The following is a 14,037-nucleotide window of genomic DNA, read 5'->3' as shown; positions in this document are numbered from 1 at the left end:
TGAGAGGAAGTCAGGCAAGCACAGAGACTCCTCTTCCCACCTCATTCATCCCTCCAGACCTTGACTTTCACCCTCACGGCTTCAGAATAGCCAACCTGCTTGGGCCCAAACTACAGCCGCCTTGCAGAAAAAAAGAATACACCACTCCCAGACTCAGCTGACTGGAGTCCATCCTTCTAGCCCCTCATGCTCATCTCAGACAAGAGGAGAAAATGTCTGTCCCTGTTCTGTTCCTAGCCCTTGAACGGTGCTGCCCAATATAATTTTTTGTGATGATGGATCTGGTCTATATTTGTGCTGTCCGATGCAGTAACCACTAGCTATATGTGCTACTGAGCGTTTGAAACATGGCTAGTGCAATCAAGGAACTGAATCTTTAATTTTATTTAAGTTAAATGGGCACTTGTGACTAGTGATTACAGTATTGGACAGCATGGCTTTAAATTGTCCATCCTGACTTTTTTTTGATGAGACATCCTTAAGATTGGAAAATATATTTTTCAAACTTGGTGCTGATACTGGTCTCACTCTTTAGTGATCAGCCAAGTCTGGGGATAAGGAGAAAGATCGTTTTCCCATCCCAGATCTCACTTTCCCCTGTGACAGAGGAAATTGGAGAGTGATGCCCAGGCTGGGGGCTGTGTCCTGACTGCTGATCTGTCCTCAGTGCCTGTATTGATTGACAGCCGCTGACTTTGCAGATCTTGCTTTCTTCATGCCTGCTTCTTGGAGCACAGGTGACCATCAACTCCTGACACTTGACTTGTGACTTTATTATTTTTTTAAATGCATTACTTTAATATATATATATATATACACACACACACACATATATATATATATATATATATATATATATATATATATATATATATATATTTGGTTGCACCAGGTCCCAGTTGTGGCAGGCAGGCTCCTTAGTTGTGGCATGAGAACTCTTAGTTGCAGCATGCATGTGGCATCTAGTTCCCTGACCAGGGATCGAACGCAGGCCCCCCGCATTGGGAGCATGGAGTCTCATCCACTGCGCCACCAAGGAAGTCCCAACCCCGTGACTCTCTGAAATGTATTCTTTGGGAGGGAGAAGCTAACTAAGTCCAAGCAACACATCTGAACATAAGGAAGGGCGTTTGGATTTGCGGTGGGAGAGAGAAAGGTCAGACATCAAGAGGAAAGAATGCCCTGGTAATGACAGTTATGAGACCATAGAAATAGGAAACCAAGTCTAAATGTTCCTTCCTTTTTAAAAATCCAACACAGATCCCTATCTTTTGGCTAATACCTGGAGGAGAGGGATTGAAGGGACCTTGCAGATTGCACCGACAAGCTGTAGCCTGCAGGCCAGTGAGTGATCCATCCCAACAGGTCAGATCCTAGAAGCCCCCTCAAAGGCTGGCCACCGGGAGAGAGTGGGGGAGGAAGGCCTAGTACCAGGCAGCCTCTGCTCCGTAGCTCTGAGGGGGTGGGGAAGGCAAACCCTGGTCATCCCCTGGCTCTGTAGCCCTTTTGTGTAAGTGCCTGGCAAGGGTAACGTGGGGCTGTGCCTGGGAGCACAGCTGCGACTCTGCTGGGGAGGAAGCAGGGCCAGGGCAGCTCTGCCCTCCCCGATCCTCCCCTGGGGCTTCTTCAGCCGTGGGGACACGCACCCCGAGGGCCTCTGTTGGCCTGACCCTGCTGCAGGGGCTCTCTTTCCCCACTGACAGTGGAGATGGCCAGTTTTTTGAGCTCCTTTCTGCCCAGCTGCCTCCCCTCCCTCCTCTTCCTCCTCCAGCTGTCTTCCAGCTCTGCAGGTAAGATTTCTCTTTATTCCTGCCCTGGGGAGACCCTGAGAACAGGAAGGCTAGTTCCCTGGGCTCACCTCCTTCAACTCACCCTCAAGTTGCCATGCAAGTTATCTTTTCGAAACATAGATGTGCTGACATGGTTCCCTTCAGATACCGCCAGTGCCTCCCTACAGCCTTCAGAAGGAGACCCAAATCCATCATGCGACCTTAACTCAGGGCTCTCCTTGAACTTGGTCTTACCTATCTTTCCAACTTTGCTTTCTCACCTATCAAATGGGGAATATCATAATAACAGCCTCTTAGAGTTGCTGTCAGGGTTCAATTAGATAAGGTATATATAATATGCTTAGTTGTGCCTATCCCATGGTAAATCATGATAAATGTTTGTTGAGTTGTAACGTCTCATCATGTTTGAGAGTTCTGTCTCACACTATCAGGCACTAATAAGTTTTTACAGAGGATCCCTGCTCTCCGAAGACAGATTCCCAATCTCAGGGAGCTGCCTAACAGAGAAGGCTCAGAACATATACTCCCTCGGGAAATGGCTGCAGGTCTAATGGAGAAACTAGCTTCATCTTCTAGTAGCTACAAGGCTGACAAGGAGATATATCCCACGGAGGAAAAAAGACTGGGAACATGTAAGGGCAGGGTCCAGGAGCTGTAGAGAGGGCTGAAGATACAGAGGAAAAGAAGAAGGAGGAAAGAAGGAAAGAAGATCCTCCACCTCTAGGGTGGAAGATCTCAGAGGAGAAGAATTTGGGACCAGGGTGTGAACAAATACAGAGGGCTGAGAAGTGATGGAGAGGTGGTGGTGGAGGAACGACCAAAGCAAAACCTCTAAGGGGAGAAGAAGGATCAAGTTGGCCAAGACTGAACAGGGAGGCCCATGGGACAGTTAAGCTGCAAGATGCTGGACCACATTCCAAGGTGGGACCTAAAGGCTGGGATGACCACATGCTAGAATGTTCTGTCCAGGGAACTCACGGTATCTCTATAACCAGAGACCTTTAAGAAAAATTGAGCTTCTCCCTGGCTCTAGAATTCTATTTAAAAATCAAGTGTCTTCTTTCCCTGTTTAGAAGCAGCCCTTCCCATGAAGGGTTTGTTTGTCAAGGTTCCCTCTGATGCTCAGTTTCTTTTCTTTTGTGTCTTGGATAGGACAGTTCAGAGTAATGGGACCAGGGCAGCCCATCCGGGTGCTGGTGGGGGATGAAGCGGAATTGCCCTGTCGCATATCTCCAGGAAAGAACGCTACAGGCATGGAGGTGGGATGGTACCGACTCCCCTTCTCCAGGGTGGTTCATCTCTACCGAAATGGCAAGGACCAAGATGAAGAACAGGCGCCTGAATACCGGGGCCGCACGGAGCTGCTGAAAGAGACTATTGGGGAGGGAAAGGTGACCCTCAGGATCCGGAATGTAAGGTTCTCAGATGAAGGAGGTTTCACCTGCTTCTTCCGAGATCATTCTTACCAAGAGGAGGCAGCAATAGAATTGAAAGTGGAAGGTGAGTAGTGTCTATAATAGTAGGTATTGTCTGTTGGGTGGCCAGGACCTCCCTTTGAGCCTTCAGTCATTCTCTCAATTGAGATGAGATCCTTCAACCCAAACAGCTCATTCCTGGGAATTAACTCCATAGAGATACGCACATCAGTATCTCTGGGAATTCATATGCTCACATTGTCTGTTACATCATTATTCTGTAATGATGTAAGGAAGCCAGAATCAGAGTCCGTGCCCATGAGTCGGGAAGTGACTGAGTAAGCACTGTTACCCATACAGTGAATATCATGCAGCCATTTAAAAGATTGTTGTAGGGCCATTCCAGACAGCTTGGAGGCATTTTACAAGGTATTGTTGAGTGATAAAAGCAAGCTACAGAATCTAGGGAACAAAAAATTTATCCATTTATATAAAAGTGTGTATATAACATGCACATTTGTGGGTACGTATAGAGAACTTTTAAAAATTTTTAAATAGAAAAAATGAAAAATGTAGGCAGCAAAATCCAAAATAATCCATTTGTGATTATTTTGTGCTACTAGAGGGGAATATTACTTATCTGAAAGATAATCAAAGTATCCAAGTGGACCTTTTCCTTTCTTGTTTTGCTTTGGATTGTCTTTTCATTTATTTGTTATAAACAAGGGCCTTATTCCTAAGGAGTCAAACCCTATTACAGTGAATTCCTCATTTGATGTGTTTGTGGTGTTTTATTAGATGAGGAACATTATTAAACAATATATTCCTGGTAAACATCGTTGCAAGGAATTAAACAAGTAGAACTAATGTCTGAATATAATCATAAAAAGAGATGCTACCTATAGATTTTACCTCCACTGATTCCTTTCTCCAGAATTTCATTTGTGGTATGTTTGGCTTTTTGTTTGTTTGGGGGTTTTTTGCCGTACGCAGGCCTCTCACTGGTGTGGCCTCTCCCGTTGCGGAGCACAGGTTCTGGACGCGCAGGCTCAGCGGCCATGGCTCACGGGCCCAGCCGCTCCGCGGCATGTGGGATCTTCCCGGACCGGGGCACGAACCCGTGTCCCCTGCATCGGCAGGCGGACTCTCAACCACTGCGCCACCAGGGAAGCCCCGTGTTATGCTTTATGTGAGGGATGACTTTGAAATTTATTTTTTTGTTTTATCCCCGAGGGGTTAAGACACGGACAAGGAGGGGGAGATTTGAAAGTTAATTGCTATTTAATTGAGGAACAAAAATATTCTGAGGCCTGGGCCTCAGGTCATTTCCCTTCCCTCCTCCCCACCTGCTGGGCAAACATCAGACAATTGATCACTTTTGTATCTCAAGGGCCACTGTTGCAGTACTGGGACCAGAAGACGGCATTGTATGCAGGATAACAAAGCACTATTTCTAGAGACGGATCTCAGGGATGTGAAAACAGCTTTGTGTGTCACAGAATGTTCTTCATACAGCTGTTTACACTGGGGGATTTTTACCTGCAAGGAAGTCTGATAGTGAAGATCTCTCCAGTTTTCCGATTTTCCTCATTCCTGTTCAGTAGCTTCCTGGCTCAGTAACTGCCTCCCCAAGTACATCCCCACCCCACCCCAACAAGTAAACAAACAAACAAATGAACTGCCCGGGGAGAAAGTTTTCCTTTCAGTGGATTTCCACATTCCCACCCTCTTCTCCTTTCTCATAATCTGCATGCCTAAGAGTCTTTTTAAAAAGAGAGTTTAATGATGGACCACCCACCTAGCGTGAGGAAGCTGAGACAAATTTAGGACTGAAATGCAGTAACTATGTGATTGCCAGGTTTCAGGTGTAATTACCTCACCTCTTTCTCTAAAGAGTTTCTAATCTCTCCTTCTAACTTTGTATTTTTCTTGTCAGTTTTGTGATTTTATTACTAGTTGTCTCTAAACCTTTCTTTAAACTCTTCATTATGAAACTTTAAAACATATACAGAAGTAGAGAGATTATTATAATGAGCCTCCAAGTTCCCATCACCTGACTGCAACAGTTATGACCCAAGGACAGGCCACCTGTTTCACTAGACCCCACTCATCACCATCCTCCCCACATGAATTCCTCCGGCAAATCCTAGGCAGCATTATCGTGTCATTGCTAAATCCTCAAAACCGTATGTCTCAAATAGAAAAACTCAAAAACAAAACAAAATCATAACCAAAATACGATTATTACATCTTTAAAATTTAACAAAAATTCTTAACAATACTCAGTCTGTGTTCACATTTTTATGATTGTTTTATAAATATATTTTTACAGTTGGTTTGCTTGAATCCAACCCAAACAAGATCCACAGGTTGGTATTCGCCCTGTAGAGTTTCCCACGATCTAGATTTTGCTGATTTCATTCCCACGTTGTTTAACACAGTGTTCCATACCTTTTATTTTCTGTAAACTTATAGATTAGGATATGAACAATCAGATTCAGGTTTGATTTATTTTGTCAAGCATATTTCATAGGTGATGCTATATACTTCGTTCATATCACTTTACATCAGAAGTCTCATAATATCTTTTTCTCTCTTTTTGTGATCCTAACCCTTTGTTAAAATATAAAAGGTGTACAAAAAAAGGAACTAAAATATGTAATTGTTAAACCATGTTGCTCCAGGTAACTTCCAATGAGAACTTTGAAAGTAGAGCTGGCTGTGTTTTCTCCTGGGGAACACAGTAACAGACAAGAGCCTGAAACCGCAGCTTGAAGGATGGTATTTATACCTAAGAAACCAGTTTGATGTTGTTTGCTTGACTTAATGCCTACCCTGATGGCAGTATCTTTATCTAGCTCCCTAACGCAGAGAACAAGATGTCAAGGGCCGGCCCTGAACATTGAGATTATACAGGGAAAGCTTTGGGGCACTGAGCCGACTCGAGAATGGGCAATAGATGGCGCCAGAGAGCCAAAGGTCATCCCCTGTCTGTTTATCTTTCCCACTCTATGTCCGCTCAGTTACCAAATCCGGCGGATCTTACTTTCTCAAAAGCTCCAGAAGAAAGGTTCTTAACTTTTCTTTGTGTCATGCACCCTTTTGTCGGACCGGTAAAGTCGATGAACCCCTTCTCAGAAGGATATTTGAAATGCATAAAACATACTTGTACTGAAATACAGTTATCAAAATATTAAAGTAAGATATGGGGTGGCCCTAATAATAGTGTCATTTCAAAATGAACATAAGTGATATTTTGAGATTTCTGTACCGTGATATGAAAATATTTGTGATTTTTAGGGATGACAAAGTCTCAGGTTCTGTTCATATTGTTGTGGAGTGTTGCCTACAAACATAATTGAAAGAAACACTAAATTTCAGCTTAAAGTTTACTGAAAATATGTATTTTTTTTCCTATTTAAGTTCACCTTGACTTCCTACACCGCCACCACTGTCCTAGGCTCATGTGTTTTACTTTCACCATTACCATGGCCTCTTAATTGACTGCCTTCGACCCCCTCCTCCAGTCCTGCAGTCAGTAAATCAGACCTTGTCACTCCTCAGCATGAAATGCTTGTGTACCCCGTGACCTTGAGGATCAGATCTAAGTCCTTTTCGTGGTTCTCAGAACTCTCCAAGACTGGCCCAGTATACAGCCTCGACTCGTGTCATTCTAAACCACTGGCCCTTCCCAGAAACAACCACTTACTTTTCCTTTAAACCTAAGCTTAGGTGTTAGTTCTGAGTCATCTTCTTTGATCCTGACTCATGGAGCCGTGGGCACTGTGCTGGGTGTTGATGACGCAGTGCTGGGCCCCCCGGTTCTGCCTTTCAGATCCCTTCTACTGGATCAACCCTGGAGTGCTGGCGCTCATCGCGGTTCTGCCTGTGTTCCTCCTGCAGATCACTGTGGGCCTTGCCTTCCTCTGCCTGCAGCGCAGACTCAGAGGTACAGGCTGGAGGGTGGCTGGCTGGGGACCCTTCCCTGAAGTCCCTGGTCTCTTGGAGCTTGGTCAGCTAACGTTTATTTTTGAGGGACTTCTGGGTTCAGAACTCCATAACGACAAGTTTTACATCCTACCGAATGTAAATATCATTTAGATAATAGGGCCTTTCATTTCCCTATGAGGTAGGGCTGATATATAATAGCCCCATTTTAGAGAGGAAGCAACTGAGGCCTGGAGTGGTTCAGAGATTTACTCAAGCTGGCACAGCTTATAAGTGGCAGAGCTCAGGCCTAAACCCCTATCTTCTGGCCCCTGAAACATACACAGCAGCTCATGCAACTTGGGGAGTGTGAGCTTCAGAATCAGGCAAGTCTGTGCTACTAGGTTTAAATAAAGATACTGTAAGTAAAAGTCCCTACCACATAGTAGGTGTTGTTTCCTCCTTTTCCATCCAACACTGAGGACATGGGTTCAACCGTCTGAAGCTCCTCTCTTGCGCCCAAGAGCTTTCATTTTGAGACTTCTCCCCGCCACCAAGCGTTCTCAAAGCCAAAGCCCGCAGGGCCTCTAATTCTCCTCCGCCTCCCATTCCTAAGAGGATAAAGCAGTAAGGATGGCTTGGAGTATATGAGGGGGGATATTGGTGGGATCTTCTCTTCCCTTGACCTCATCCCAGATACTCAGTTACCTCTTCTCCCACATGAGAAAGGTCTTCAGCCCACATGGCTGAGCAGAAAGAACCCGATCAGTGGAGTTGGCCAGCCTGGGTTTAGATCCAGTTCAGACAATGACGAACTCTCCAAGCCTCAGTTGCCTAGTCTGAGTCAAGTAGAGATAACACCCTCCCTCCTACAAGTTATGGGAGGATTAAAGGGGATAGTGTTATGTAAAGCATCTAGTACAGAGCCGGTCACAAAGCAGCTGCTCAACTAAAAACTTAGTTCCTTCCTTCCTCATTCAGATGTGAAGTAGCTTTAGATTTACTAAGTGACAACCCAGCGGGGTGGAGTGACCTTGTGAACTGAGAACCAGCAAGAAAAGGAGCAGAGAGCAGTGGGGGCGGTAATAAAACCTTAGATTCGTTTGGGGCATTGGTGAACATCGCTGTCTACTGAGCTTCTCCACTTTCTTTAACCCAATATTTAACCCAGGCAATAGCCAGGGAATGAGCCTGAACTCCTGCTTTCAAATCTGGTGCTCTTCTCACTCTAAGGGAGTTCATGGGCTACTGAGAAACAACCTGCACAAAGGCCCAAGGCAATGGGTGTGGAGGGGCCCCATCTAGTGCCTGAGCTGGAACTAAAAATGTCGCCTTTTTCTATTTTAGGAAAACTTCCAGCAGAGATGGGTGAGTTCCAGGCACCTTCCCTCCCCATGCCTCCCTCCAGGTCTTCTGGTGTAACTGAAATGGTCATTTTCTCAGACCATCTCTGCCTCTGTCCCAATACCCTGTGCTCCCTTCAGGCGGGAACTTCACTATTAAAACTCCTATAACCAGTCATAGAGTCTCATTCCTCTTCCCTGCCTTCAGCCAGAGTAGAAGTAAAATCCTACCGCTTCCTTTCCTCCATCGTGCATCACTTATAATTTAAAGTGACTAAATAACAAAGGCTCAGAGGAGAAAAGATTGCTTTGAGTGCCATACTAATAATCCCTTTCCATTTGTTCTTTCAGAGAATCTCCACCGGACTTTTGGTAAGTCCTGGGGTACCCAGCACCCCAGGTCAGCTTGGTGCTTCACTCGGCTCCTGTTACCTGGGGACGTAAGGACCCCTGGCTTCTGGTTGGTTTCCTCCCTCTCTTGTTCTTTCTTTGAATGTCATCATCTGCACCTAGGATGGGTTAGATAATAGCAAACACATTACGCTTTCATGTACCTGGCACTGTAACAGCTTCCCGAATGTTAATGTTCTAGCAATTACAAGTACTTTATGTACATTACTTCTTTTTTCAGGAATTACAAAGGGGAGGTAAACAGATCCTTTGCACATCAACTTGATGTCTAGTTGGGGAGGTGATACATATACATAAATTACTGGAGAACAAAGTACATATACATCACCGACAACTCACAGAGGAAGGAGTTTTCACAGTACAGAATGAGTAACTACATGTGACTCCTCAGGGAAGGCGACTTGGGGGAAGAGTGAAGACATCAAACCCCACTAGAATGTTGGCCTGGACTTCCTGGTGGTCCACTGGTTAAGACTCTGCACTTCCACTGCAGGGGGTGAGGGTTCAATCCCTGGTGGGAGAACTAAGATCCCGAATGCCATGCAGCAAAAAAAAAAAAAAAAAAAAAAGAATGTTGGCCCTAGGACATGGTCTCTGTCCTTTTTATTCACTGCAGATTGTCCAGTGCCTAACGACAATGCCTACAATAGAAGGGCACCCAAATATTGGTTGAATGGGTGTTGCAGAAATTATAAGATGGTCCCTGCTCTGAGCAGCCTTCCTGAACAGCCTCTCCTCCTGAGGCTGGAGGTGCCCCTGGCTCCACGCTAGCATTTAATCAGTGTGCAGGAAAAACAACACACATAGTCTGCAACTCAAAGGGAAGGAACAGGATCTTTGTTTTACAGGATTCAAAAAAACAAAGGTCTTAAAAAAAAACAAAACAAAAAAAACCCCCAAAAAAACAAACGAACAAAAAAAAACACAAAGGTCTTAACTTTTTGTACTCTTTGGCAATCTGATGAAGCCTCATGGACCCCTCCCTTCCCAGAATGTTTTGAACTGTACACATAAAATATAACACATAGGATTACAAAGAAAACCATTGTTTTGAAATAGTTTTCGAAATATAAACCAATTTGTGATAAAGTAACAAATGTACATTAAATAATATACACTAAATACAAAATATACATTAAATAATAAAATGTAGCAGCAGGTCTAATAATTTGGTAATTTCAAAATATTGATAAACAGTATTCTGAGATTTCTGCAACAACTCTGAAGGGCATGTGGTTTCCATTGGTGATAAAGTCACAGGTACTGCCGATAACTGGTTTGTTAGCTACATTTTTAGTGTAAGAAAATGCTAAATTCAGTTTGAAGTTAGTGAAAATAAAAATGGAATGCTTTTCTCATCCAAATTCATGAACTCCCTGGACTCTATCCACAAACTATTTTGGAACCCAGGTTAAGAACCTCCCCCCTCCACCACCCAAAATAAACCCAATAATAAATGGAGAGGGGTGGGTGGGACACAAGGGGGAACACATGTTAATCCTGTTTGTTCTGTGGCAAACGATTCAGATCCCCACTTCCTGAGGGTGCCCTGCTGGAAGATAACCCTGTTTGTAATCGTGCCATTTCTCGGACCCCTGGTGGCCTTGATCATCTGCTACAACTGGCTACACGGACGACTAGCAGGTGCAGTGCTGGGGCAGCAAACAGGACCACTGGGCAGCAGGGGATCAAGCCAGCCCTGAGTGGGAAACATAAAGAGGGTGGATGGAACCAGGGCTCAAGATTCAGAGCTGGAATTTCCTTCCTGCTCTATCCACATGGCCAACTCCAGGCTCCTCAGAGAATCCATAAAGAGAGCCACTTACTGAGATCTGTGGGGTCCCTTAGTGGAAAGGGAGGGGGGGGGTGACTATGAATTCCACAGGGAGGATGTGGGAGGAGTTAGTCATCTTCCACTCATCACCTATTTCTCTTTGTTTTCAGGGCAATTTCTTGAAGAACTAAGTAAGTTTTCTTCTCTTTCTTATAAGCTGAGAGCAAAAAAAAAAAAAAAAAAAACAAGGAAAGCAGCAGCAAGGGGAAGAGGGGGCTATTGAGGGATCAAAATCCCAAAGGAAAGGAAGGGCTGGTGAGCCTGGCTGGAGGGAGGATTCCTCCTCCACCTTCGTGCTCCAAAGCAAGAATCCCACTCCAGCTGGCCTCCTTTCTCAATTGTTCCCTACAGCAGCTGCCCTGGGCCTCCCCTCCAAGGCCAGATGACTCCACAGGGCTTTCTTCTCCCTGGTGTGACAGTTTCATGACAGAAACTGTTGACAGCTTTTTCAAGTCATTTTCTCCTCCTTCTAGGAAACCCCTTCTGAATGATGTCGCATCTTGGCAGGGTGGAGAAGAGCCTGGTTGGCCCAAAGACTGGTCCTCGGGGATGTCACATCCATCAAGTTGCACTCACTGGCCTCTTTGCTGTGGGGACATTCCAATCTGCACTTGCAGGAACGCTCTGAATTCCAAATAGGATCAACTTCTCTTCTGTCATCTACTTTGTCTCTCCCTTTCCCCAGCTCCTTCCTTCCTCTCCCCCTTTATGCTGCCCACATATTTCTACTCCTTGGTCTATCTTCCATCTGGAAGCCCTCTCTGGTTACAGCCAGGCAGCTGCTCTTCTCTTCATCAGAGGGCACCTGTGCTGCAGAGTAACACAGACAAGAGGGTCTCTGCCATGAACTGGAGACCAGGAACCTCCTCACTGCAAATTATAGCACATCAACTTCGCAAATGGTGGTCGTTTCTTCCAAGATCTCAGCCCTGCTGGGAAGGAGCAGGAAAAGTCCAAAACATCCAAGACAGCGCCAAGTGACCTGCAGAGTGAGGACATGGGGAGCCCTAACCAAAAACAGGAGATGGGGAGAAACCTGCAAAACACTGGCCAGAGCTCCATCTTGCCCCAGGCAGCCTACCGAGGTGCCAGGGGAGCAAGGGGTGAGAACTGGGCCACACACCTGCTTTAAAATGCCTCCCTTCTACATCTGGCCCAGATGGGTCCCTCACACTCTCTCCCCCACTCATCTTTTTTCTCCCATCTTCATATCTATTGGAGTGTCCACTGTTGTCTTCAACAACTACTACTTGATGGTCTGTCAGACACAAAGAAACAAGCTGGGTGCTAATTAATAATACTACAAGTTTCCATGTGCCACCTCTTGTCCCTTTTCCTTTCTGTATTTTCTTCATTATTCCTTCACCTCTCTCTTCCTCTACCCCAGTCTCCTTACCCTGGAGGTTAGCCCTCAGGAAAACCAAACAGAGAAAGACCTTGGGTGGAAAGGCCATTTATTTACATTCCCAGATCTTCACTGCCTTATCTGCTTTCTTTCCTCTGCTGCCTTCTCCCCTCCCTTCCTTCCCTCTCCTGAGGGTATGGATCCAGGAGAAAGATCCGTCTCCTCCCCTGCCACAGTGGGCGCATCGGGAAAGAAGCCAAGCGACTGACCCAGGATCGCCCAGCATTTATGGGGACTGCCCAGGCAGAGCCCCTTGCCCCTGTAGCCCCCCCAGTGACCCAAAAGGTCCTCTTTCTCCCCAAAGCAGACGTCGCAGATAGGGCAACAGTAGAGCTTCTGCTTCCAGTGAGTCTGCTGGTGCCTGACCAGCCCAGAGAATAAAGTGAAGGACTTGCCACAGTGGAAGCAGCAGTTGGACTGCTCTGTGAAGTGGGCCTTCTGGTGGCTGGAGAGACAGCTTTTCTTGCTAAAAGTCAAGGGACAATGAGGGCAAGAGAAGACTTTGAGTCTTGAAGGCTTTCCTGGGTGAGAGCTGGACTTGGTATCCAGGCAGGCGGTTCTCGTGTTGGCTGCCTGGGTCCTGGTCACAGGCTCTGCAGTTGTAACGACTGGGCGCTGAGCCTTCCCAGTGACTACCTGGTTCTTGGTTGCAGGTGCCGGGCTCCTGTCTATAGATGGCTGGGTCTGAGCCTCGGGACCGGTGGTTTTAAATGAGGGTCCTTGGGTCCCGGCCACTGGTGCATTGTTTGCAGTTGCCAGCCCCTGGAATCCAGCTGTGTTGTCTGGAATCTTCAGGATATGCTTCTGGTTTCCAGCCCCCAGCTCCTGGCCTTGGTGTATCTTCTGGTGGCGTTTGAGCTCAGACTGGTCCCGAAAGCACTTCCCACAGAAGGGACACGAGTGGGGCCGGTAACCCAGATGGACACGGCGGTGACGGCTCAGTCCAGAAGCATCACAGTAGGTCTTGTCACAGAGCGAGCAGCAGAAGGGCCTCTCCCCAAGGTGCTTGCGCCGGTGGTAGCTGAGGTCCTTGGGGTTCAGGAAGGACTTCCCGCACTGGCCGCAGCTGTGAACAAACTGGTGGTTGTAGAGGCTGGAGCGCTTGCTGAAGCACCTGCCACAGGTATGGCAGGTAAAGGGTGGCCCAGCCCAGGATGCTGGGGACACTGGTGTCCTGTCCAGGGACCCAGCTGGAGCAGAGGATGGGCCTGCTCTTCTGCAAGCAAGGGAGACCTTCTTGTCATCGCTATTTCCCTCATCTCCCAAACTCTGACTCTGTTCTTGAAGTTCCTCTCTCTTGTCTCCTGTAGGGAATGAGGAAGAATAGCGAGATTCACCATGACAACCCCGACACAAGCTCTCAGTCCAAGCTACTTCCCCTCTTTCTGCCCTCCCTCTCCCCCCCGCCACATTCACGCTCACTCTTAGACCTCAGAGGCCAGAGATAAGAATAAACTTTGGGGTTTTCCAATTAAAAGCAAATAAAAATTTAACTGGAATCTTCCAAAAATATCAGAGATCAAAATTTTAACCACATTTCTTGAAATCCATTTCATTTTTTTTTTAAATTGAAGTACAGTTGATTTACCATGTGTGTTAATTCCTCTCATTTTCAATTTTGTTCGTACTCCCAGACACCCCAGATACCTATTGGTGACCTCATAATATATCATGCAAATTGGGACGCTTGAATGACGGGAGGTGCTATTAACAATCAAGCTAGGATGAGAAGCATAAACCAGGACTGTCCTGGCAAACCAGGAGTGTGGTCAGCTCAGACTTAAATTTCTCTCAAGTCTTTATTCTACTCTTAAGAACAAGTCTCCCCTGCTCCAACTCAGCATCAAGCTCATCTCCCTTCCCTTTCTTTTCTTTTGGAAAAGACTCTAAAAAAAAAAAAGAAAAATTTATT

The 14,037-nt window shown here is 46.0% G+C and overlaps 2 protein-coding genes across 7 annotated transcripts in view; one reads left to right on the top strand and one right to left on the bottom strand.

Annotated features, from left to right (window-relative positions):
- The first annotated feature begins 1,508 nt into the window (after positions 1 to 1,508).
- MOG (myelin oligodendrocyte glycoprotein) lies at positions 1,509 to 11,620 on the top strand. Of its 4 annotated transcripts, XM_004286085.3 has the most exons (8): positions 1,510 to 1,790; positions 2,943 to 3,290; positions 7,041 to 7,154; positions 8,480 to 8,500; positions 8,827 to 8,847; positions 10,414 to 10,530; positions 10,831 to 10,851; positions 11,194 to 11,620. In XM_004286085.3, the coding sequence occupies exons 1-8, from the start codon at positions 1,709 to 1,711 to the stop codon at positions 11,205 to 11,207; spliced, it is 738 nt and encodes a 245-aa protein (XP_004286133.2). In that variant the 5' UTR covers positions 1,510 to 1,708; the 3' UTR covers positions 11,208 to 11,620. The 4 variants fall into 4 exon arrangements, 3 of the variants coding, with proteins under 3 accessions (XP_049571525.1, XP_004286133.2, XP_049571526.1); XM_049715568.1 differs by having other exon boundaries at positions 1,509 to 1,790; positions 10,831 to 11,620; XR_007479548.1 differs by having other exon boundaries at positions 10,414 to 10,851.
- ZFP57 (ZFP57 zinc finger protein) overlaps positions 9,917 to 14,037 on the bottom strand; it is a 20,279-nt gene continuing 16,158 nt past the window's right edge. For all 3 annotated transcript variants that reach the window (XM_033417030.2, XM_033417029.2, XM_049715567.1), the window contains exon 6: positions 9,917 to 13,429. In XM_033417030.2, coding sequence (XP_033272921.1) covers positions 12,195 to 13,429 — 1,235 coding nt within the window. In that variant the 3' untranslated portion in view covers positions 9,917 to 12,194. The remainder of the gene's footprint in view (positions 13,430 to 14,037) is intronic.

The sequence above is a fragment of the Orcinus orca genome, chromosome 10 (genome assembly GCF_937001465.1).
Source record: "Orcinus orca chromosome 10, mOrcOrc1.1, whole genome shotgun sequence".
NCBI lineage: Eukaryota > Metazoa > Chordata > Mammalia > Artiodactyla > Delphinidae > Orcinus > Orcinus orca.
This window is presented reverse-complemented; position numbering and strand designations above follow the sequence as displayed.

What these genes read in the sequence shown, in the direction of transcription:
- MOG (XM_049715568.1), top strand. Translation starts at nt 1,709, where the DNA reads ATGGCCAGTTTTTTGAGCTCCTTTCTGCCCAGCTGCCTCCCCTCCCTC. An exon ending in GCTGTCTTCCAGCTCTGCAG is followed by an intron (nt 1,791 to 2,942) that starts GTAAGATTTCTC and finishes TGTCTTGGATAG; the next exon opens with GACAGTTCAGAGTAATGGGA. An exon ending in AAAACTTCCAGCAGAGATGG is followed by an intron (nt 8,501 to 8,826) that starts GTGAGTTCCAGG and finishes TTGTTCTTTCAG; the next exon opens with AGAATCTCCACCGGACTTTT.